Source organism: Hippocampus guttulatus, chromosome 15 (genome assembly GCF_054856545.1).
Source record: "Hippocampus guttulatus isolate MCC_2025c chromosome 15, RoL_Hgut_1.0, whole genome shotgun sequence".
In the NCBI taxonomy this organism is placed as follows: Eukaryota; Metazoa; Chordata; class Actinopteri; order Syngnathiformes; family Syngnathidae; genus Hippocampus; species Hippocampus guttulatus.
Genome location: NC_141275.1, coordinates 10,808,087 through 10,834,177, shown reverse-complemented (window position 1 = coordinate 10,834,177; position 26,091 = coordinate 10,808,087). Strand labels below are relative to the sequence as shown.

The 26,091-nt window shown below is 42.3% G+C and overlaps 1 protein-coding gene across 1 annotated transcript; it reads left to right on the top strand.

Moving 5' to 3' along the window:
* On the top strand, positions 1 to 24,407 carry gabra6b (gamma-aminobutyric acid type A receptor subunit alpha6b). The gene is made up of 10 exons (XM_086130889.1): positions 1 to 298; positions 440 to 564; positions 1,042 to 1,109; positions 2,790 to 3,010; positions 4,120 to 4,202; positions 4,596 to 4,739; positions 5,355 to 5,507; positions 9,028 to 9,305; positions 13,705 to 13,961; positions 20,867 to 24,407. The coding sequence occupies exons 1-10, from the start codon at positions 264 to 266 to the stop codon at positions 20,877 to 20,879; spliced, it is 1,377 nt and encodes a 458-aa protein (XP_085987015.1). The 5' UTR covers positions 1 to 263; the 3' UTR covers positions 20,880 to 24,407.
* Positions 24,408 to 26,091: the final 1,684 nt, after the last annotated feature.

Sequence of the window (26,091 nt, the reverse complement as noted above, 5' to 3'; positions counted from 1 at the left end):
CTCAGTGTTGTATTCTTGCATGCTTTATTTATTTATTTCGCTCTCAACTGAGCGGTTGAGGCTGTTGAGGCGCGCGCACCGGAGAGCAAGTCAAGTCGTGCCGGTGCCGGACTGACGCGCCAAAATCGTCGCAACTCAAAACAAGAGCTGCTCACAATTTTGTGGGGGAAATAATCAATCATGTCTTCGCCTGATGATGGCATGTGCTCGTTTGCGTAGCTGACCTCGGATTTCTGGACTTGTATTTGTAACTAGTACAAGGAATGGCTTTCCTTTTGACGTGCTTCTTTCTGTCTTGGTGAGTCGCAAACTCTCGGACTTTTACGCACGACGAGCGCGCTGCTTTTTTTTGTTGTTTTTTTGCATCGTTTACTAAACTCTTTTATTATTGTAGAAAGCTATTTTTAATTTCGGTTTTTTTTTTGCACGTGTGCTTTAGTTACAGCGTATGCAGTGCTCGGGGGACACAGCACAGCGAGAGCAGTATCTATTTGGATAACATCACGCGCATATTGGATAGATTACTGGACGGCTATGACAACAGGCTGCGACCTGGATTTGGAGGTAGATGCTTTCATACACTTTTGAATCACAAATCATCGTTGGCTTGTTGTTGTTTTAGTGGCTAAAAGTTCAGCCAAGTTTGTGTTTCCGTGCTGGGTGTGACTGTGATGTGACATCTGGGCAAATATTTGACATGAACCGTTTAGTTGAGCGTGAGATTGAAGCTAAAATGATGTTTTATGACTCCTACAGTGGAGATATTCGATAGAACTAGCATGCAATAAAACAGTACAAATGCAGTGGTCGAGTGCTGTTAAAATAAAATACACGGTACTCGAAGTACCAGAATACTGCAAAATCAGTATAATCAAGTCATATATGTTTTTCTTATATTTATCACACATGCAGTTTTACACAAAATGATGTAAAATATGAATATGTTTTCTTTCCCCGTGATTATTTTATCATTTTTGGAAAATTCTTCAGTGTTTTATGTCAAACCTGGAAAACGTAAACGCCTAACTGCCTGTGCTGTAGGTCCAGTGACAGAAGTCAAAACGGACATCTTTGTCACCAGCTTTGGACCCGTTTCAGATGTCGAGATGGTATGTAAACAAGCATCGCAAAGTTAATTTATTCTGCTTGTCATGCACATGCGTGCGTCTTGCCCCGTCGTTGAATAGACACGAGAGCAAATGTGCACTATTTGATGCTTTTTTTTTTTTCTCCCTGGTAACTCAAGTCCTAGCCTTCATTATTCCAGCATTTGGGCAGATGTCATTAGTCCAGCTTAGTCAGACTTTAATCTGTCTGACAATCCCCCCCGTGAGAGAGATCGAGAGAGATGTGGCTGATGTTGGGATGGGATAGGCTGCTGGCTACACTTGACAAGCAGGCCGAGTGCTATACGTCTGTTGAATATGATGTTGCCATTCGGGGGCTTTTCGTGGGGTCTCTAAAGACTTGGACCACCGTGTGATGGTGGTAATGGCGAATGATCTATTTAGAAAGGCATGGGAGGGAACAAAGAAAAAAAACCTGCTTTCCAGGGTAGTGAGCTTACCCATTTGACCTCAAAGCCTCCATGGTTGACACTTATTTAAGACTGGCTGCCTGGCTTATTTGATTTTTTAAAGACCTGATCGTCAGTTTACTGTCCAAGCTATCGAGATGAAATCAGACACGCTTTGAGGAATTTCAGGAATGAATTGACTTTGTACCCTCACGAGCCAACGCTGTGTGTTTTTTAATGCACTTGTATGTTGCAAAGAAGTATTTCCAATATATTTCTTGAATGATTTTGAGATTATTTTGATGTGAACTGTTCTGTATGGTGATTTGTTATGCCCCGCCAGCTGTTGCGAAAGCGCTATTTCAATAAAAAAAAATTGTATTGTAATTTTATTATACACAAGAAGGACGAGATATTCGAAAGAGCCCCCAGTGTGATACGGTGCAGTGCAAAATACAATGAGGATGATAAAAACATCAATTAAAAACCTCTTGGACAGTGTCGATCAAAAATGGGCCTCGTAGCATGTTTTAAGGAAGGCTGTTTAAAGAATTGGATCATTCCCATATAGACTGTACTGGGAAGTCACCCCTTGCGGAGCTCCTAATTGGACAGGGAAGGACTTGTAGAGTCAGTGGGGGGTCTTCAAAATGGGCCAATCGCGCCTTTGTATGAGTCAGCAAAAAATAAATATATTGAAAAATATATGCAAAAATGATGTTCACAGAATGAGATGTCATTAAAATGAAACATACATTAAAAATTAATAAATACAGATCAAACAAAAAAATGCGCTGCATTCATCAATGTGAGAGGAATTTCCCTAAATTGGTTCTTACCAATGTTTTTCAGAAAATAAAATTCCTTCAGACTTCTGAAATTACACTGAAGTTATGTTTATAAACAACGTATAAAATGACTTTTTGGTGTCATCACGCACTTGAAAGGTGTGTTAATCCTCCTTGGAGGGTTCTTAGGAAAATAGACTTGCTACATTCAACAACTCAATATATATTTTTTAAACTATGTAGTCCAGTAATTGTCTAAGAATGACTGAAATGTTGAAGTGCATACGAATGAGCCGAGCAACGTTGGCCAGGGAGGAATACTCCGCTGTGAACATTCAATACATAAATCAGACAATGCCAACGCTCTGCTCAGCAGGTTCCAACAAAACCATGGCGCACTCTGCCGGGCTCTTCAGGTTAGAAGGGTAGCGGCATGATGAAAGTCATCGTAATTAAGTAGTAAACATTCTACTCGTCCTCTCCAGGAATACACCATGGACGTGTTCTTCCGGCAAACGTGGATCGACGAGCGCTTGAAATTCGAGGGCCCCATCGAGATCCTTCGACTCAACAACCTCATGGTCAGCAAGATCTGGACGCCAGACACGTTTTTCCGCAACGGCAAGAGGTCGATCTCTCACAACATGACCACCCCCAACAAGCTGTTCCGCATCATGCAGAACGGAACCATCCTCTACACCATGAGGTAACAATGCCGTGGCCAAGATCAAAATAGAGTGGCGGATGGAGCCCTGGATCGCAAATCAAACAAAGATAGCATCCAAAAAAAAAGGATGCACAGACTGGCGTAAACCCATTCCAAAACAAAAAAAATGTGCCATCTGATCGCGAAAACAGCCTTTTGGATGGCAATTCAAACGAGCCTCTTTGTTCCAAAAAGAGAGATGCCCTGGATGATAAAGTTCCTCCTGTGCGATGGAGGGCACCGGCTCAGAATTCCCGAAAATAATTGGAACATCTGAACGTATAAACTTCTTTTGCCAAACTCCAAACTAATGATGCACTGCGTTCTGCATCATCTTTTGAAGTGGCACATCCACAATGCGGCTGGATTCACACGGCACCGTTCAAAACACCCAACCAGGACTTTGCTTCACGGTAGTGTGAAGCAGACAAAACACCGCCAAATGCCGATTATTCATATCATAATTCCACATGTGACAAGAAGTGTTCTCATTCTCGTTGGGTGCGTCGTGTTTCACGTTGCTTCCTAATTGGCTGCAGTTGTATTTTATGTCACAATCACGGAATCCGGATCAGTTGACCGGAGTGTTGACCACAGATCGTCAATATTGAACTCGTTACAATTGTCAGCCCTGACTGTTCTCTCAGCAGATTGGGGTGTAAAATAAAACCCACTCTTAACACACCACAAAATAATCGGTAGGGATACTTTTTTTTATTTTTACAGACACCGGAAAATCAGACCATTACTGACTTTGCGAATGGCGACTTTAATGTTTGTTTACCTCTGCGCTCATGTCACTTCTGTTTCTGTACCGCAGATTTGCATTTCAGCCATGACAGTGGTTCCTGGGTGTTCATGAAATTCAGTTAGATGTGACAAAAAAAAAGGGTAACGGGATGGAATGGGAACTGAGAATTCAGAGCTACAGTGTAAATCCAGTCTACGTCACGAATGCTCTGATACTGCATGTGGCCATTAAATATCACAGAGCTCATTTTCATCCAAGGCTTTTTGCATTCTCTCAACCAACAGACAGCCTTTGAAAATGCGCTCAAGACATCAAATATGATCTAAAAACACCCCTCAACTCTTCTCTATTCTGACAGATTAACTATCAATGCAGAGTGCCCCATGCGCCTGATGAACTTCCCGATGGACGGACATGCATGCCCACTCAAGTTTGGGAGCTGTGAGTTTGTCTTTTTTTGATTGATTTTTAAAAAAAATTTCTTTGCTTGTTGTTGTTTTGTGAAGTCTCCGTGACAGCTGCTGCCACTCTCAAATGATGATTGTGTCACTGACTAACTGGCTGGCTGACAGAACAGCCTCCATAGATGTCAATTATCAAACGCGCAGCTCATTTAAGCAGCTCGGGGTCTGTCATCATGCGTCATTTTTGCAGGCTATTAATTAGCAAAAGAAAACAGTTGGGATTCATTGTTTGAGCAGCAGACTTTTTTTTGCCAGGCTGTTTGGATTGCTCAAAACAGTTGAAATCTCCCATTTCCTCGTTAAAAGTGCCTCAGTTGGATTTGGTGTTAAATGTTTCAAAGCCTCCCCACCCCTGATCCGCTCTCCGCAGATGCTTACCCCGTCAGTGAGATCATGTACACGTGGAAGAAAGGTCCCCTGTCTTCCGTCGAGGTGCCGCAGGAGTCATCCAGTCTCTTGCAATATGACCTCATCGGTCAGAGAGTATCAAGTGAAAGGCTGAAGTCCAATACGGGTGAGCAAAGATCCTTGGGGAACGATTTTCACGGGTTAGCTTGGTGGACGCGAGTACTGGATTTGGACTCTTAAGTCCTTTGCAATCAAAGTCATCACCTGTCTTTGCGCAGAGCTATTGAACACGCACACATACACAAAGAAAAACAAAAATGTCTTGCTCACACCGTTCCGACAAAGTTGGTAATAGAAATGTCTTTGGCAGATTGTGCTCTGTGAGAGAACAATTAGGATCTTGGTAAATGAGCGGTCAAGCTAACTACAGGATGGCTACAATTCACAGTTAGCCATCCTGTAGCCTTCCAGTCCTCGTCGAGAAATGAGGACGCAGCATCAGGGAAACTTTGGGTTGAATATCTTATTCATGACGACTTTGATCATTCTGTGTTTCATGTTGTTAGCCTCTCCGCTTATCAGATTTTCCGATTCTTTATTCAAAAGTAAACAACTTGGAATAGAATCAAGCGGATAGTTGCAAGAAAGGACTCTGAAAATATATTTGCAGGTTTAAGACATGGTTACAAGTCTCACATCCAACTAGTCCAAAATGCGAGGAACCGTGTCTTTGCCTACAAAGCTTGCCTACAAAGTTGAACTCTATTGTCTTCTTTCCCAGGGGAATACGTCATCATGACCGTCCACTTCCACCTGCAAAGAAAAATGGGCTTTTTCTTGATCCAGACATACATTCCCTGTATCATGACCGTGATCTTGGCTCAAGTCTCCTTCTGGATTAACAAGGAGTCAGTTCCAGCTCGGACGGTATTTGGTAAGAATTCTTTTGAACTTGACTTGACACGCAGGTGTGATGTCAAAGACTTTAAAGGCTTTCTCAAGCTAGAGAAGCGTTCTAAAAGACCAAGCCAAGTAGTTTTCAATTTCAGTTCCCAGAAGAGTTTCTGAAAGTATCCAGAAGTCAAATGAAAAAAAAGAAAACAATCTGAATGTATCAATTTAACGCCCACAGTTTGACCCTAACGCGAGTCTCCTTCTGTAAACTTTAAGCTGGCATACTTTCCTCAGTTATCAGCACATTCAGCCTCAACCCCTGATTGGCTCTCGAAATAAATACCTTGGTAGCACAGGCAAACAAAGACAGTCCGTGATATTTTTTAACCTTTCTTCATTATCTCTATTCCTCCTCCACAGTGGTTGAGCTGAATTAATTGGGAATAAATGTCCTTTTTGAAATTGCTCATGCAAAGGGACTGAGAGGGGGAGGATGTTTATACTTGGCCTGCTTCTGAGCACTCACAGGTTCCGCTCGCTCACATTACATTACGCTACAGTTGCCACCGAGCTCTCGCCGAAGGGAGCGAGAGAGAGAGAGGAATAAAGACGGAGACAAAGCAGAGAGCAAAAGATGGGACAAGTAATCGTCGTATCCTCATGTTAAATCTAAAAGTAGATGGAGCAGTAGATTATGTGTTTGCATTTGGGGAGCAGGGAAGCAATCCTGAGAGCTGGCAAAACGTCTATCCAAAATATCATTATTGGGGAGACCCTTCTGCAAAGCAGGCAATCAAAACAAACAAGCAAAAAAAAGGCAAGTTTATTAAGGAACTATTCCCAAAATTATTTGGGTCAAGAGTCCAGTTGTGGGGCCAATAATATGGGATACTATGATACTACAGTATGCTTGTAAAAAGTCTACACATTCCTATATAAAAGTGTTTGTGGTATGTGCTGACTCCGATTTGAGCTTCCCCTCTGGGGGGATAATAAAAATTGAAATGTTTCGGTTTAGGGTTGTGCTTCTCCGCACGACAATGGCCACCTTAAGTTTAGATTATGCCATGCAGTTGAATTGCATTTTATTTTCCATCATGTCATGAAGACTGGCGAGTGAGACCATCACGCAAGGTGTTCTCGAAAGATTCTCAGAACGTAGACCTTACTGAATAAAACAAGCCCAGATCAAATGATTTGCTCAAAAAGCAAAGAGGCACCACAGATAACGGCAGTATTGCTTCACTCCTCCTCCTTCTCAAATGGATGTGCCCATCACCCTCGAACATTATCCATCTGAAAATGAAATCCTATCTAAATATGTCCATTTGAAGAATTTCAAATCAGGTTTGTGAGTTTCTGTGATTCCTCCGGGACGTCATGAGACTTTGTGATTTTCTTCAGACTTTGCGTTTAGTCTCGATCTCTTGTAGACTTGCACTCACAACACATACAAAAGGGTAAGCTGGAGTATTACGTTTTCGCAATAAGTGATCTTCTCGGAGGATGATGGTTTAATAATTTATATTCAATGGAGCTTTTAGTAATCCGATCCGCAGTTGCTTTCCCTTGCTTGACACAGGCTAGAAATGTGTCCCTCCTGAGTTTTCCACAACCGCGAGATGTGTTTAATAAAGACGAGTTATCCTCCGGTGGCTTGAGTAACCTGTTGCCCTGTACTGCCGTGTTGCAAAGGTTGGCTCTCGTGTGGTTTGTCGGTTAAATCCATGTTTTCCGTTTTAGCGAGGAGCTTGTCAAGTTTATTTCTTGTCGCCATCAAAGCCCGTACCAGTCTGACTTGCTCATGTGCGGGTTATAAAGCAATCCCTGACGCCAAGGTTCTTCTAAAAAGCTCATCTCATTGATCCGGGAAAGCCATCCATTTGTGATTGTTTTAGTTTGTGCATTGCGGAAGGTGCATTTAATGGCTGGGAGAGATTCAAAATGGAGACGTAGAGAAGCTATAAAGCACACACACGGTACATTAAGGGAATGGTATATTGTGGACTGCATCGTCAACATCCGCTCTAAAAGCTTAAAGTCCCTTGAGCAGAAGTCTCCCAGAGTTAATTGAGTGTATTCTAATTTGTACCTTGCTTCCCACCCCTGCAAAAGCCCATAAACGCCGCAAGCATTTCATTTCTGTCCCGTCTTTATATCATCAGCCCTGTCCCTCGCCCCCTCACTCTTTCTCTTGCTTCCTTCTTGCCTCTCTCTGTTGGCCTGACAGCCTTTCTTCAATTCCCTTCACCATATTTAAAACCGAGGCAATCAACATCGCTTGAGGAAGATGGAATGTTTTTAAGGAGGTTTCTGTCCATCTGATGCAGCGATGCCTCACAAGAGAGGCATTATGAAGTCACATTAGGTACTTTAATTTCCTGGGCTGCTAATGAAATCCCAAATTTGGTAAAAGCCTGGGCAGCAGTCTTCAATTATTTGTCCCCCCTCCACTTTCTTGCTTTCACAATGAAATTGATGAATCAATTAGATATCTCATTTGTTCAGAGGCCTCTTAAGTGGATGTGGAATGTCAGCGATTTTGATTTGTCTTCAGGATAGCGAACAGGCCCGACGGAGATAATGACTTTGATCCACCTGCTACTGACTGACACTGGAGTTCAAACTTATTTGGCAGTGTCCTTGTGAGAGTTCAAATGTTTACTGGTCGCAGCACAAAGTACATTTATATGGTAAATGGGTTTTAACTTGTACTGAGTTTGTGCCTTTTGAGATGGTCACTTCATTCACTCGGTCAAACTGATGACTGGAATATATAGTCTTGACTTGGACTTATTCACTTGGGGATGCAGCATCTACTGAGTTTTCAATGTATTGTCAAGGCTACCTTGCTATGGTCACAAGGGAGCAGGGGAACAAGCCCACAAGTGACTGCTTCGGTGGCATCCCCTCCGGAACTGAGACAAACGCAGAGCGGCTAGCATTCATTCTGCATTCAGCTGAACAATTCATCATTCACTTTTCTACACCGCTCGTCCTTATTTGGGTCACGGGCAACATGAGCCGACACCAGTCGACCTTGGGTGAGAGACAGTACACCCTTAGTCGCCAGTCAATTGCAGAAACAGACTAAAAGCTATTTACACCGATGTGCAATCTAGAATCATCGACTCGCACGGCGAACACGCTAAGTCCACATAGGTGCCTGAGCCGAGCTTTGTAACCCAGACCAAAAATGCATTGTTAATTTGTGTCTGGTTATCACTCACAATAGCTATCTCCATGTTTGCAAATCGCCTGTGTGGCCACGGTGTGGTCAGTGCAAGGGATATCATGTCATGGACAGATTAGCTTCCCCTTAAACTCATTCAGCACCAGCCAATTCTAGACCAAGTCTGAAAGGACGTTTAAAAACGTCTTTGGGAGTGAATGAGTTTGTGACATTTTGGCACACAGCACTGAGCTGAAACACCACCTGGTCTGACCTTCTTTGTGACTTGCTGAAGCAAACTGAGCGTTATTGGAAGAGTCAGTTGTGTGCGCGTAACACAATGACATCAAAGTCAGCACCCAGCATCCACCCATCATTCTGTACGCAGGTATCACCACCGTGTTGACCATGACCACCCTTAGCATCAGCGCCCGCCACTCCCTTCCCAAAGTCTCCTACGCCACAGCCATGGATTGGTTCATCGCCGTCTGCTTCGCCTTCGTCTTCTCCGCCCTGATCGAGTTTGCGGCTGTCAACTACTTCTCCACACTGCAAGCTAACCGGGAGCTACGCAAGGCGGCGGCCATGAAGGCGGCGGCTCAAGAGGCCGCAGCTGCAGCTGCCGCCCCAGCTGCCAGCGCAGGAAATGATGGAGAGGTTTCCTCGGTAAGTGTCTCACATGACTGTATAAATAACCAGTGTCCAATGTACAACCTACAAACAGTCTCCCAAAATATCATTTTCTTACTGTATACACTTGTGCCTGATATAAAAACAATGGCTTGTTTTTAAACATATTCAGCACAAGAAATGCAAAGTGAAGTTTAATCCAGATTTGGGTGTGAAATCCTGGTGCTGTTTGTTAGTTTCTTTGCTGCACAGTGTGAAATGCACAAGTCAAGATTTTGTGTTTTGATAAACTCTCTGTACCGTACATGTGTGGTAGGTTGATTTGTCGGTCGGTTGGTTAGTCAGCTAATTGGTCTGAGGGCTCAATGGTGATTTCTGGTATGCCGGTTGGCTGATTTTTGATTGGCTGACCAGTTGGTCAGATGGTTGGTCAACCTCAAGCGACGACGACTGAATGGATTTCCACAAAACTCTCAGGACAGATATGATTTGGGAGGAAGCGAAAAAAAATCGGTGGAATATAACTGCGTGGAAACATGCTGACAGTGGTTTCTACCCTCAGCGGAGTTACAGTAGGTGGGGAATTCGATATCTTATTAGCTGGAGGATTATGTAACATTTTAGCTTTCGGGCTGGTGACAGTCTTATGTTTGGAACACGTGGATGAACTTTGGGCATAAATGTTGAAAAGCTGAAGAATAATTTGGGATTTAGGCTCTCTATAAGGGCTCAGGTGCGATGTACAGGGTCTTGTAGAAACGACTTCATAAAATTCTTGGATCCTAATGTGTAAAATGTTCAGGTTGTGCGGCTGTTGCTGATTTTGGCCGTACAACTATTATACTGACATTCAAGCTACCTCTGAGTAAGAACTAAATTAACGTTGCCTGCATGGAAGTCAGGCAAATGAACCATGCGACTAAACGTTGAATTCAACATCATTCTGTCATGTTTTCAGTTTCCAATGCTTATTGCTCATCTGTGTATTATTTATAAAAATTCCTGTATTGGATCTCATTAGATTTTGCGAGCATATCTAATGTTGTGGCCATTGAATTCAAACACCCCCACCCCCCAGCCCCCACCTCATTCATAAGAAATTCATGACAACCTTTGCTGGAGTCTTGCACACACTCCACAAGCACAGCAAACTTTGCCCCCACCGGCAAGCAAGTTCCTTCGATTCCCTGCCCTGCTCTTTATTAGACTGGCTACTGCGTTTATTTTCCCTTCATACACTGCTCATGCAAGCACTTAAACCCTGCCATCTCCACTCCATCCATTTCCATTCAGGGGTGAGCATCCCTGTCTAATCTGCCGCACACCCTCAAACACATATACACGCTCGCTTCTATATGCACTCGCTTGCTTAATCTGGAGTATTATGCATCCCACAGCCATACAACGCACTCATGCATTTCTAAAGTGACTTATCTATTCATCTAGCCTAAGTATCCATCCTCCTCTCCTCTCTGGCTGCCCTGTTACCGTGCGATCAGCACAGAGAATGACATGAGGAGACAGCCAGTAGTTGCCCGTGTGAATGACGCTGCCGCAGATTACGTAACGGCTATAGATTAAGGGAATATCCAGCGGAATGCGAAGGGAGGGCACCCAACACACTGGAAGAGCCAGCCCGGGCCAAGATGCAGAGAAACACCGTCCAGTGGATGCGCGGAGGGGTTTGTTTTTGTGTTGCGTGCGTGCGTAAGCGAGTTGCAGTGAAAAGCGCCGAGTGGGTGGGAGGCTTCATAGAAAAATGACTGCTTTCACCAAAATATGTAGGAGGGCAATGAAAAGAAGGCGAGGAAAATAGCATGCGACCACGGGTAGAAATAGCCGTCAGCCAGTCACGATTTTTAACGTGACGACTTGTTATGGCTGCAAGGTAGAGAGAGACATGGCAGGAAATAAATGATTATTATTTTTATATTTTTTTTTGGACAAGGACCATGTATTGCAAGATCATTAAGGTTAAAACTTTTTGGGGGTTGTATGGGAATTGATGGCTTATTATCGAGGTGCGTTCCTTGACAGAAAAGAGTTTGACCCGAGTTTGGTGCAACTGCAGTGGTTGAAACACATTTGCATTCATTCTAATTGAAGAAACGAGTTTGAAAGGGATGGAAGACCCTCGTGTTCTGCATTCACATATTCTATCCTAAGTGCCTTTTCGATTGAAACCACCCTCCACGTTGGCGTCACATACAGGTGGCAGTACGGGGATGAAAACAAACATGGCTGTTCATCTCCTATTTTCTCACTAGAGGCCATCATTTTGGTTTTCCTAGCGCAGATCATTAAAAAAATATATCCATATATATCTATCTATATACATATGTATCTATATATATATATAGCTCCACCGAAGAAATACGGTAATTTAACAATTGCATTATTATAGTGGTTGAAATTTGGAATGGTGATGGCACCGCATTGCATCATACAGAGAGCTAATTCTAATAATTGCCCTCTTATGAAGCGAAGTAAGGTGAGCAAAATGTTATGAATGGCTCTCAGTATGAAGCTAATGAAGTGGCCAATGAGTGCGCCACACGCTGTAGCCAATTAAGTGCATTCTTTTTCCAAACGATGGTAAAAGTGATTAAAAACTGGGTCAGTGTTGTTTCATTTCAGTCATATATTAAATAGCCAGTATTTACATATACTCTTCATAAATGTAACTTTCCACAAGCTCGTTAACGCCCACTCGACACCCACTCGGATGACCTTTTGAAACCATTCCCAAAACCACACATAATGGAAATGTGCCGCTACTGTAACTTTTTTTTTTTTTGCACACACCTACACCTACACATGCACACAAAACATTTACATAGATTGCAACCACCCCCGCACATACAGTACACATCTACAAACATCATATTCACTCGACCAATAGTGAGTGACCATCTGTGCCATGTCAGTGTCCGTGTGTGTGCGTGTAAGCTCGTGCCTGTGTCGAGGGGTTGAAAAAAAAAAAACGGATATAGAACAGAGGATAAAGACAAGCGCATCCCACTTGGATTTGACCAGCAAGAAGTCAAAGAAGCTAGTGTGTCATTATCAGAAAAAGCTCCTCTATGGGATCTGTTGCCATGTATAGTACACACACACACACACCATGTGGTGGAATTGATGAACAGACTGTTGATGGAATTTACAGAACCGCCCCATGGCACCCCAAAATAATTCTCAGATTCCCCTGCCACATTCCTAAAAATAGACCTCATGAAGGCAAACGGTATGCAATGGAATAAAAACACGTTTTTATTCATTTATCAATCAGGATTTAGTCATTTATTGTTTTGCGACCTTTTCTGTAGCGCTTGTTTCATTGGTCGACTTTGAGCGGGAAGCCGGGTCCAATCAACAACAACAACAACAACAACCTCCCAAGCTTCCATTCATACCTATCGGCAATTTAAAGTCCTCAGTGTGCCCAGTGCACATATTTTGAGGGTCTGGGGGAAAGCTGATGTACAGTATGTAAAAGTAAGGGTACTTTTTGGACTAATTTTTAAAGTGTCAATTCCTTGACATCACGGATAAAAAATGTACTTCCAATTAATTATTTCTCAATGAACCATCACGGACAAGCATGAAGCAAGAAACATTATGAACAAATCGAAATGAAGTACACTGTATGTAAACTACAGATCTGATATGATTGTGGCCGAAACAGAATTCATATCATTTTGTTTGTTTTGTTTTTGCTACGATACTATCATTCCTTGCGGATTCGACTGGGATAATCGCGCCGCTCAAATGTTTGTTCTATTTCTAGTCGACTGCAGGTAAAGATTCCGTGCTGTTTTCTTTGGATTATTGCGCTGGCTGGCAGTCCCGCTCTCATGCTGACTCTATCTGCTGGCAACGTGGTGTTCTTTGACCCAATTCCCAGAAGTACTTTACTTTTGCTCTCCGAGCACACCGCGTGTGACTTGCGGCGATTGGAGCACGGGCTTGGCTTCCCCTAACTCGATGAGGCGCGCTGATAAGCATGTGTCAATACACAAGAATCTGTTTGCATTTCTATCCTCCCATCAAAATATTAAAGTGTCTCATAGAAATAAATAAACATCATGTATTCCCTTTGTGGAGCTTCTTGTCGGTGCTCATTCATATTTTAGGCAATGTTTTTAGATCCGCACATGCACGGAATCAATCGAAAATGCTCTCTGGCATCATTAAGGGTGTGCTTTGACTTTCAGATTTCCCTTTTAATCTTTCAGATATGCAAATATTTTATTCATTGTTTAACTAATAATACAACGATTAATATTGAGCGAATTAGGATATTTGACGCCTTTTTTTCCTCCCCTGCACAGGCGCCTGTGTGCGAACAAAAACCCGGCGCCGTTTTTATTATTGATGCCCTCACGTTACATCATGCTCAACTTCCTTTCAAGTGAATTTCCGTCTTCTCTCCAAGGCGGATGCGAGCAACGTGTTGAAGAAGCGGATGAATTCGGCGCCTCTTTTCGACCGGCCGGCCAAGACCTTCCCCAACCCGCCCGTCAGCGCCCAGGCCTTCCTGCAGCAAGGCTCCGCCGTGCCGGCTAACAACGTCCTGACCGGCACGAGCATCATCGACAAATACTCTCGCATCCTCTTCCCGCTTTCCTTCGGCGCCTTCAACTTGGTCTACTGGATTGTGTACCTCACCAAGGACACCATGGAGATGACCAGGTGAACATCATGGCATGCTTGCTATTTGAAAATACCGCTTTGTCAGCGGTGCTGGGACTACTCGACGGAACTGCGATGGGAGCACTCGCTCCTTAATTTTGTGCGTGCATGCCTACAAGTGACGTGTCTCCGTCTCCGTGAAGCACTTCTGTTTCTTTCGAGCATGCATCGTCTTCACCTGGCAGCCGAATTTATGACCTGGCAGCCACACAAGCTTCCTTCGCTTTCATCGCTAATTAGTCACCATATGGCTTTTTAGAAACACGCCTGAAGATTGATCACGTGCAACGCAGTAGTTATTAAACATTCTATACAAGAAAAAAAAACAGGCTCAGTATTTGTGATTTGGTGTTTCGCTCACACTTGCAGCCTGGAGGTGAATTTTTGTACAGTGACTACTTGATATGAAAAAGGGCCACATACTGGAACACTGCATGTACAACAGCAACGTAGCTAAGTAGCGTGGAAATAAATGGACCGACGCCAGCGTTGAGGAGTGGCAGGCCACTTCCATTTCCTGAAGAATGATGCATAATGCTCGTCTTGAGTCTGGGTCAGCAGTAAAAAGTGAAACAATTGCAACAATTTGTTGGTTCACTCTTGTTACCAGGCCAAATTCTGAGGATGTGTAGGATTGTCATCTTGTTGGATTGTGGTGCAGGAGGAATAAATTGCTCCAATTGTGAAAAGTGAGAAAAAAAAAAGTTTGTCTGTCTATCTGTGTATTAGCAAGCTACTTCCTGGTTCATGGAACATCTCTGATTAAAAAAAAAGTCAGTGAGAATAATTCTAAAAGTAAAAACAGAACTCCTCTCTAACAGAGAATGATGAAAAATTGCTCGGTGTCTTCTGATTGTTCATGGAGGATGACAAAACTACGAGATCAAATCATTTTTGAGACACCCACCATTTCTCCTCACATCTCTCCCACACGGGGGCTATGAAAGGGAAAACCATTTCACATAGCAGTTTGTTTCTACTACGATTGGCCGTCGAACGAATGAATTCATCTTTTCTTGGCTGTCTAGCCGCACATATTGTACATACCAGAAATCATCACTGGCTGTGGTTGATGGAGGGTAATGTCAGACAAAGGGACTGTACCATTTTTTATTCAGTGGTTAGCAACGGCGTCTTTACATGTTTGGGTTTATGAAGTAAATTATGACACATCCCCTTTGTTAACTTGCAAAGGAATTTTCCCGTAATGCTGCTAAGTAAACAACAAATGGCAATCAATGTCATACCTTTAACCCTTGCGCACTCCTGCTTGCTTGTGATAAAATGTGAAGGGTTCAACAAGCAGGTGCAAGCTAAGTCTGCACCTACAACAGCAAATGAATTATTTTCGTGCGGTAAATACTGTAAGTTAGTTATTCAGTCAAATGTGAGTTGGAGAGCAAGAAAAATGTACTCGGCACTTTTTTTGGTTACCATAGCAACTTTTGTTAAATTCCTGGAAGGTAAATGCGACTGAATCCTGCTTGGGAGTAATCAACAACATGTTTATTTTTGTGTGAGAAGAGTGTTGGCGATATCTTATTTTACTACATGAAAGGGTCAGTATATTAGAAACACCTCACGGCATGACGCAGCATCGCTCTTGCCAATCTCAGTGAATTGCGCAACTTCTTGCCTTACATCCAAATCCAATGTACCAAAAAAACAAAATGCTTCCCCAGGCCCCCTCCAGTCAGTGTCTTCAAAAGCACATTTACTTTCACATCAGAAAACGAGACTTGGGATAGCGCAGACATGACACAAGGTTTTTAAACGACTGCCGCTTTGATGGTGTTATTATGGCAGATGAAATGAGGCTGTTGCAACATCAGCTCAATGTGTGGTTTGACACTTAGCTTGAATGCTGTTCAAAGGAAGAAAACCTGTTTATGATGCACGCGTGTAGGCAGCCGTGCGTGTTTTTCCACCCACAGTATATGCTGTACACATCTATGCGTCCTATGTATGCAACGTATTAGTTATTGGAGGGAGTGCGGGTGGGCGGGGTGGGGGGTTATCTGCGTCGATCTTCCTGGCCCCGATGTGATTTATAGTTAAAAATGGAAAAACCCAGACGTCAAATGAGACACATGTAACCAGTGATGGGGAAGTAACGAAGTACAAATACTTCACAAATGAAATGAATTGAATACATCTGCTTTTGCCGGACACAGGTGTCAAACTCAAGGCCCGGGGGGCCAGATCCGGCCCGCCACATCATTTCACGTGGCCCGCAATAGCAAATCATGTGCGCTTATGATCTAAAATCTGTACCGACATGTCAAATTGTCTTCTTTAATAAATAACGTTGAGATTTTGCTATCGTTTTGTTTGAGTGTTCACACTCACTTGAAGAAGAATTGAGCAAACTATTCTAGTTGACTGGTTTGAAAACTACTAATCCATGAATTTGTTGTGCACAACTTATCAGTTGATGAGACGATTCAATATTTTTGCGGTTTCACAGTCATGACGGCCCTCCGAGGGAAGACGTAACTCCAAAGTTGCCCGTGACAAAAATGAGTTGGACACCCCTTGGGTAGCTGTACTTATTTTTGCCACCTATAACTTTGCCTTGATGGGGATTGTGAGCAAGATAGTCCATCATGATCAGAAAAAAAGCAGTACTACCTGAGTTCTAAACAACAAGTGTTTTTTTTTTTCCTGTATGACTCGCGTATGCGTTTGTGACCCGACATTCACTCAATACGAGCGCATTGAGAAAATGCAAAGAGAGTGTTGAAAGACTCGAGAAGGTGATAAAAGACCCTGCATCCCAGAGGCGATAGCCGCAAGTCCCCCGGGGTGCCACAGGCGCTCAGCGGGCCAGCCGGTCCAATGCAGCGCCGTACACCTGTTTGACATTGTGATCGATTGCACTCGAATTATCTCCACGGCAAACGTCAGGGTGTTTAACATGAAATCAATCTCAAACATTTGCTTTTTCTTTTTGAACCTGCATATTGGCTGCACCCTAAAGAGAGAGAGAGAGAGAGAGAGAGAGAGAGAGTGTGTATGTGTGTCGTTGTTTAAAATACATAATGCACTGCAGCATTAATCTTGATGAATTAAAAACATAGATTAGATCAAAACTAGCCAGGAAGGAAGGCCGTGGTGTTTATATCATTTGTAATCAACGCCACGGCTAAATTATCTGCGCTAATTAGCGTAGTGCTAATCACTTGGATGGGTTAAATGTAGTAATCAAATGTTGCGGCGGATGTCAAAATGAATTCATGACAAAGTCGTAATCTTCTAATTAATTTGGATTGTTTCTCGTTTCTTACCATCTGCCATATCATTAGGAACACATGTACAGCAAAATACCGTTTGTTATTTTGACTTTTGATCCTGTAAAGTGCTTTGCGATTTACTCTGGGCACAAAAACAGGGCCCTGTGCTTCATTGAACTATTCAAGTAAATGACATTTTTCACAATATCCTCTTTATTGAGATGCATTTGTATCTCCAGGATAAAAAAATAAAATAATAAATTACATTTACTTTTTCAAAATGAATGTACTCTATATGCTGATTTTATTACAATAAATGATATTTATATGATATGATACTTTTGGAATTTGGGCCCTGGGGTTTTCTGTAATTTGGGTTACAAACTCCAAAATCCCTGATGTAACAACTATCAGCATAATCTTTTTTATTTTTTATTTTTTACATTTTGGGGAAATCTGTAAAACACAACAAAATCACCAAACAAGGAGTTCAATTCAATTCACCCTTTGTGGATGACCTTGCCCCTGATGACTGTGAATCTACTCATAGAAAATACAATCTTCAGCAAGCACATTGGGATTTGTAATTTTTTTTCTTTTTTCCCCCAATTGATGTTGTGATCGTAATTTAAAAATGACAGTTATTATGCTCACAATGTACTGTATATCTTTCTGGTTGTAATTTGCAGAGTGGGATAGTGCTTTAACAATTCTGCCCAGGAGATGTTGGGTTTGTGTATCTCTGTGAAAACATCTCCGTGGAGTTGACAGATTGCTTGCGTGGGCTTGCGGATACTCCGGCTTCCTCCCACATCCCAAAACAACACGCGTCTTAGGATAATTAAAGACTCCAAACTGCCCATCGCTGTAAATGGGAGTGTGAATGTTTGTTTGTCTCGATGCGCCTTAACGACTGGCTGACGACCAGTCCTGGGTGTACCCCACCTCAGCCGCGATTGGCTCCAGCTCACCAGCAACCCCAATGAGGACAAGCGCTATCGAAAACGGACGGCTGCATATTCCACCGGTGCCATTTAAGATACATTCACATCGGCATTTCTTGACAGCGCAGCCCACACTGTTGAGCCTCTGACCCAAACATCCATCCACCTTAAGCTCTTCCATTAAGCACAAGCAGACTAAAAGCATGCAACCGTCCTCCCGCCCCTATACGCACAACTCCCACCCATCTTGTTTTCTTTTTCTTTTTTTTTGTATGTTTGCCTCTATTCGCACAGGCCCTCCTGCAGGGATGAGCTGGACCAGAAGAGTCCCCGTCTGTTGTGTGAGAGTGTGTGCAGGTGGATTCATGTACTGTATATGTGTGTGTGCGTGTGCCTACTCCTACTTGGGGTGATAAAGGCGAACAAGTGTGTAAATGTGCCGTGGCGGCAGAAGTAGTGCCGACTGACTGCAGGCTACTTTCATGAATAGCGCCATTCAGAGGTGGGGGGGTGGGGGGGGGGGGGGGGTGAAGGAAACAAATTTGCTGAAAAATACTTCCTTCCATGAGAGGCCGCAGCTGGTGGATGCACCGGTGGCTACGTGTGTGTGTGTGTGTGTGTGCGTGTGTGTGTGTGGGTGTGTGTGTGTGCGTGTGCGTGTGTGTGTGTGTGTGTCCTCTTAATTGCCCATCAGTGCCAAGATGGCGGAGATGGAAAAAAAAAAACACTTCCCTGTTGTTGCTCATAAATCAAAATCACAAAATGCCGCCTGCAAGTCCATCTTTTTTGTTTCTCTCCAAGTACGGAGTTGAAGCCACAACACGTAACAAGGATTCCATTACAGGCCAACAAGAGGGACACACCAGCGATAGCGTATCTAACATTCTCCCTTAGCCACGTGGGCCCGCGGGGAATCGCCGCTTCCTCCCGACTTTCGCTTGTTCGATCCGGGATGTGGGTGCGCGCGCGTTTGTCACGCACGGCCGCATTTCTCATGGGCGCAGTTCACGCTCAAGTTGAGAATGGAGCATTTTTTACGACATCGAAGACGATAGCACACGACTCTTTTGCGGAATTTCACACGAATCCCTTGGTCGGTCCCGTGTGGAAACTGTCCCGTCGCCAAGTGAAGTAGCATCGAGGATGTTGTGGGATAATGTAGCGTGGACACTGCATGTGCAACGTTTAAAGCCATCTGGTCATTTGAGTCCGTGCATTTATGTAACCCAGAGGTCAAACGTTCAGGAATTAGTCCTCGTCTGAAGTCGCCGCACATTCAATTGGGATTAATCAGTCGCAATGAAGTCCCTTCATCAAAAAGAATGGATTCAGTAGACCCTCGAGAGGTCAAACCATTTGGATTTTGGGGGAGAAAAGAGCACGTGAGGTCTGTGGCCACACAAACTTCATTTCTTGCTGTACTTTGGCCTTTTATCCGCATGCAAGAGGCAATAATCATGTGGAAAAATGACTCTTCGGTTTAGACAACTGTGAATAATATTAACTGCAGTAAATATCGGTATGGAAAACACTTCAAAGCCAGCAATTTAAAACAATCCAATTCAAAACAGTAATTGCGACAGTGTGTTGTTGACTGCGCGGATTAGCAGTACATCTAAAGGGCTTCCGAATGCGTGACGGCGGCATTAACAGTTGATTTTTCTACACTAAATTGCACTTGAAATGCGCCATATGCGTTTGCATGTAAACAGAGATGCTTTTCAAAGCCTCTGTCTGTGAATATAGATCTTTTTTTTTGTTTTAATCCTAAATTAGCCAAATCTCTTACGGATTTCTATTGTCTTCACATCTTCATCATTATTAATTCCTGCATGATGCTTGCAATGCTATTCAGCATGCGGCAAAAGCAAATGAATTCCTGTATTTAGTTCATATAATTTGCTTTTGAATACATTTTTTTTGCCTGGTATTTTAAATTTGATGTTTTAACTTTGGCATGACTGGAAAAAAAGATAAAATTCATTTTTAATCAGGGTCGAGCTTGCTCCTTTGGGTTTTGTGAAATTTGGCACATAGCTCTCGAAAGCACTCACAGTCATGCACTCGTTCGTTCAAGCCTTTTTTTAATTGGTGCCAGCAACCCTAAACCGCGGCAGCCTGTTTCACTGCTAAAATAAGTTCAAGTTTTATTTGGAGTTACAATTCTGGTTGCGTTTGACCAAAGTTTGCCCAATAAACAACACAACGAAAAGCACAACGGGAGAGGAAAAAAAAAAGATTTTTTGCCAGCAGCCACGTAACATCGGCGAGTGAAAGTATCTCTCCTGCTCTGACATGTCAAGAGGAGGAAGAGGAGGAAGGAGGTGTAAGCTGTGCAGCACAAGTTTTCAGACAAAGTTCCCAGCAGGCAACACTGGCAGCGGTGCTACTGACAAAATTAGAAATTTCAGAATTTGGCCTGTAATGAGCAGAGGCTGTTACATCATTGTAAAGAAGTGAGCGTGTGCGAGCACATGTGGCTGCTGGGAATAATGTCGGTAGCTGTTGCATGTCGGACTGGGCGAACTCAATGAATTATTCAAGGTGAAAAGTTTCCATCGACATGACTGGAAATACAGTACCGGATTAAAATTTATAGATATGTAAACTTTGAACTAGTGCTGATATGTATTCATTATTCAAAAAAAAAACATGTTTATGACAGTAAAATTATCCAAGGACTGATATAAAGTTTAAGATTGCACTTTTGCTTTTATTTGTTTTCCAGGGATTCCGTCTGAACCCGCAGAACATGGACATCGCATAGATGCAACTGCATAGAGAGACAAACCTGCATACAAGAGGGTGACCCAACGACAACCCTGGTCTCATCAACCATTCGTCGCGCGTGTGTGTGTGTGTGTGTGTGTGTGCGTGTGTGTGTGCGTGTGAGATGCATGGCGAGAAAGTCTCTCATGACGTCTCAATGCATTGTATGCCCTTAAGTTTGCTATCGAGCGACAAAAAAAAAAAAAAAAAAAAAAGTGTCTTTAGAGTAGATGCTGTCTATCGCCAACTTGATTCAAGTGTGCAAAGGCTTCGTCTACCCGATGTCTCCTTAGGAAATTCAAAACATGGTTCGGATGGGACTATCGCCTGGTAACAAGGCTGAGGAGCAGCAGGCTCTGCTTAACTTTTGCTCATGCATGTCCAGACTCAGTGAATGAGATTCTGCATGTGTTCAAAATCATACGTTCGCCTCCCTCCGTCGTCTTTTATTTATTTATTTGTTTGATTTTTTATTTTTTTTTTAGATGGAATGAGTGTACTCCACGTAATGGGCTGACTTATCGTCTCCAATTCTCACTTCACACTCAATCACATCCTTTCCGCATGCGGCCGCGCGGAAAGGGGACCCGAGGGAACATCTTCAAAATAAAACATTTTCAAGTGGCGTGTACTGCAGATAGTTTGCACAAATGTGAAACGACAGTAATTCCATCATTTCGTAGCTCTTCATATCTATCTATCTATCTATCTATCTATATCTATATCTACATATATAGCTATGTTCGGATATGATTTAAGAACGGAGAGATTTCAGCAAATAACGATTCAGCACAATTCGGGCTTGAATTTAATATGGTGCAGCTGTAGCTGTTGTCATGGTTATTAAGATGCAACATGTAAAAGCTCTCCAAAGCCCAAGCGAGCCAATAAATTCAATGAAAGAACAAACCAGAAGCGGCATCAAACTGCTGTACATCTCTTATAAAAGACGATACAGTATATATATATATATATATACTGTATCGTATATATATATGTGTGTGTGTGTGTGTGTGTGTGTGTGTGTGTGTGTGTGTGTGTGTGTGTGTGTGTTTTGACTATTGATTGACTGCCGACCAGTCCAGGGTATCTTCTGTCTGCCAGGAGAGGCTCCTGCTACCCACGACTCTGCACCGGATCGGTGGCACAGGACATGGATGGATGGATACATGGAATCAACAATTTTTTTTGCCTTATCTGTCTTAAAATAAGATCGGATTTTATTTTTTTATAAAGCGCTTTTTAGGGGTGTGCAAGAAGGTACGCATTCGCTGGTGTAACACATTATTAAAGTGGTAGAAAAGGCGGTGAATCGCCACTTTCGAGGAAGAAATGTTGTCATAATCAAAGTTACAAATGCGATTGATGGTGGCTAAAAATCCTTCGATACAATCAATTCTCTGCCAGCCAATCAACAGACAGCGGTGTGTCTTGCCCCGCCCTCCACATGTGTACTGAAAGGACCTCTGAGAATAGACACGTGACAACGAGCATGGCGGCTTCCTCCATCTGTATATTCATTCCGAGCTGAGGGTGCATGCATTTAAGCTAAATTGGGGACATTTGGGGTTGTGCGCTACACACTGTCAAACAACAACTAATGAATATTGTAGCATTGCATAAACTGATCAAAACAAAGCCACGGTGGATTCATGCAGTCAGACTTGGGGGCTGGAAGTGTGTGATAATCAAGAGTTGCATAAGATATGTAAAAAAAACTAAAAAATCCTGTTCATACACGAAGGCTTCTTAGTATCTCAGCAACAGCGTATGTACACTTGAGAAAATGATGATTGTCATTCCGCTCGAAAAATTAGCACGCTTTACCCCCCCCCCCCCCCCCCCCTCCCTCCGTGAATGTAAAACGTGTTCGCCAGTACTTAATTAAGAAGACAGCTTCTGGCTTCTTGTTCGCATTGAACCACGAGCGAAAAATAGAAACCTCAACCCAGAATCATCAATAACGCAGGTTGCCAAAACATCTTCATTAGTAATCCACTTGTGTGGATTATGCAGTTTACGGCTAAGCGCTAACAGGTTGTGTTGTGTAAACGTGTGCTGCCTCACCACATTCATCATCCTGTCGCCCCCCCCCCCCCCATTAAACGTGGCTACCGTTAACACGGGCACCTTTTCAAATGAACCTCCTTTAAGAAGGTTTATAAGATATGCATGTACAATATCTATGTCGGTTATTAATAACATCATACAAATCCTTATGCATATGCTTTATTAATGACCTAAATATGTAGAGTTCTTCGTGGACTACTAGCACTAACAATAATTTTGATGAGTCCCTCTTTAAATATTAGGCATGATGAATGTATGACCAACGTATGATGTCTACCGTGTAGATCAGAGTTGATGTGATGAGCTGCACAGTGGTGTCGCCGCACGCTGCACAATAACGATTCAGTCATCTCATCATAATTCGAATCGTAAAAAAAGATGAAAAAAAATCGAAAAATAGGCTTAATTTGGCTGAATTTGCCATTTCAGTTGGTCAATATTTTTATTTATCAGGCACATTAGAAGAACAGTAGCTGCTGAATGCTTTGATTTACTTCCAATGATGAATTTGATCATAAGATATCAACATGGAAAATCTTGTTTTTTTTCTTTATTTATTGTTTCTAATAATAAGTGATGGAGTGTTCAATCTGTATTAACATAGTTCATAATATATCCATTTGTCTTTTCATCATCATCAGTTACCATCATTAGTCCATTTTAATTTTTTATAATATATTTGCTGTCAATTGTCATTTGTAATTTTAAACTTTTTAATCTTATATTTTGAACTTTTTTTGTTTTTAAATTTTGTGGCACTTTATTTTGTTTTCGCATTTGAAACGTTCAAGAAAAAATGTCTTTGCGAATAGCCTGTCATTATGTCTTAACAGGTCTGACATTTAAAAGTAGCCAACGCGAAATATATGTGGAGGTTCCTGAAAGGCTTTTAAAAGTTCATTCTTCTCCACTTGACAGCCCTCCTCTGCACTTTTGTTAGGGGGCGGGGCTAAGGAGCTCTTCCAGATTGCTTGTCCCCTTAATGTGACCTCTGTGGATGTAGTGGCCTCCCATCTGCAGTAAAATAAAATTTATGAAAAACAATCATAAGGGAGGAGTGTGTAAAAAAGTTGTTTGTTTGTGTGTGTGTTTTATTTTTACTTATTTGTAGAAATATTGGATGTGCCCTTTGACCACACCTCCGGCACGAGCAGACTTGCCAGACATTTGACATCCTGTATTAACGTGTGTCGAGGTAATTGCAATATTTGAGAGAAAACAGTGGAACCCTGTTAGATAATGAGCTGCACTTCAATAACTGGAGCCTAACTCTTTTTATTGACTAACCACAAGCGTTTGTCCTTCAGGCAGCTGTGTTTTTTTTTTTTTACCCTCCCACAGCATTGGAAAAACAATTTGTGGCCCCTGTTGAATGAACGTTTTCCCCCACAAGAATGTTCAATAAAGTCAACATTATTTTGCTGTTCCGATGGGAAGCGCAGTCATTTACAAGAGCTAATGACAAAAACAAAACTAAACAAAAAAAAAAAACAGTAACTCAAACCAAGCAAGAATCAACAACGTGGTGAAAATATGGATTGAGAAGGCTTATTCTGTCTCCTCCTCTTTCCAGAATACAAACGATAGGCTTGCCGCACAGCAAGTTTTAAAGTTGTAATAACTCATTACTAGATAGCAAACATGTCTTATTACTAGGTTTGATTTTTGTGGAAAAATACACAACAAGAGTTCTTGCACTTCATTTCGGTTTATTTTGCAGCAGTTTTGCGCCATCATTGAATGGTATTTTTTAGGGAACAGCCCTTTGTACTGGGGAAATATATTAAAAAAAAATACAGTATGTGGTTATGTTGATGTTTGGTTGAAACCCTTTGGTTTGTTGGGCTAAGATAGTGGATCTTTTAAACATGTGTTAAAATATGTACTCTTAACAATTATGATTATTTTGAGCATAAATGCTTGATTTTATACAGGGTATATTCACGCTTTATAGACTAGGACTGCACAATTAGAAACCTCTTTCATGGGATGTCAAGTGCTGACTGATTTTCGCTATTCGCAGTACCACGACACCATCGTGATTGTTCTTATGTAACAACTAGAATACATTTAGTCCAACACAATACTGCACGCATGCAACTAGGCACACACACGCACACACACACACACACACACACACACACACACACACACACACACACACACACACACACACACACACACACACACACAAGCTGCATAGCAGATTAAGAACTCGGTTGATTTAATTCAATCAATCTATTGTGCTTCAATGCACTTTAAAAACGAACTTCCTGTTTGTTTTGACCATACAGGAGATGCATGCGTGCATTTACTGGCCTCTCGCAGTCTGGGTCACAAAAGTGTACAGTGCCACCTATTGGTGGTGCACAGCCATCTCTCCCACAGCCTTCTCTTCATCTCGCATCCCATCCCACATTGATGCATGGTGGCACTCGACGACTCCTACACACTGAGTCACCATATGTTCTTTTTTTTTTAGGGCAGAGAAAGGACCCACACACATTTCTAAATATGCAAAAAGACTGACATTAGTACAGAAAGGATTTATGTGAATAAATATTAAACCCATAAGTACAGTAAACCTGTCAGCAGTGCATTTGACATAATTAGTGTTATGAGTCATTTTTAAATTCTATCTATCTATCTATCTATCGATATCTATATATCTATACATATATTGGTGGGGGGGGGCATTTCTATGCTTACATTGTAAGTTTATGAATGTTTTCAAGTGTGCCACTCCCTTTATGCCTCACAAAGTTTTATACACAGATTTGCAAGGTGTGTGCAGGCAAATAAAGCCCAAAAGCCACACTTCACACTCAACCTCACTGACCGCGAAGTGAGAAACTGCTTCTTCCTATGGGGCCTGTGATAACTGAGCATCACTTTTAATTCACCCCCTCCAGCTATGCGGTGGCGGTGAAAATCAACTTTTACAGCATGGGTGATATTTGTGTGGGCTGCAAAAAATATAAATAAATAAAAAAAATAAGAAAGGCGGTCTTTCTCCGAAGATCTTTGACCCTCGCCACTGGAGGATGATACTGAACGAAGACGCCTACTCAACAGCAGACAAATTCTTGACCCGTGAACTAGACTATTTTTGGT

Bases quoted from the DNA above. Each gene is read 5' to 3' on its own strand.
- gabra6b (XM_086130889.1), top strand. From the start codon at position 264: ATGGCTTTCCTTTTGACGTGCTTCTTTCTGTCTTG. The intron at 299-439 runs GTGAGTCGCAAA...CGTGTGCTTTAG, and splicing joins ACGTGCTTCTTTCTGTCTTG to TTACAGCGTATGCAGTGCTC. The intron at 4,203-4,595 runs GTGAGTTTGTCT...CGCTCTCCGCAG, and splicing joins CCCACTCAAGTTTGGGAGCT to ATGCTTACCCCGTCAGTGAG.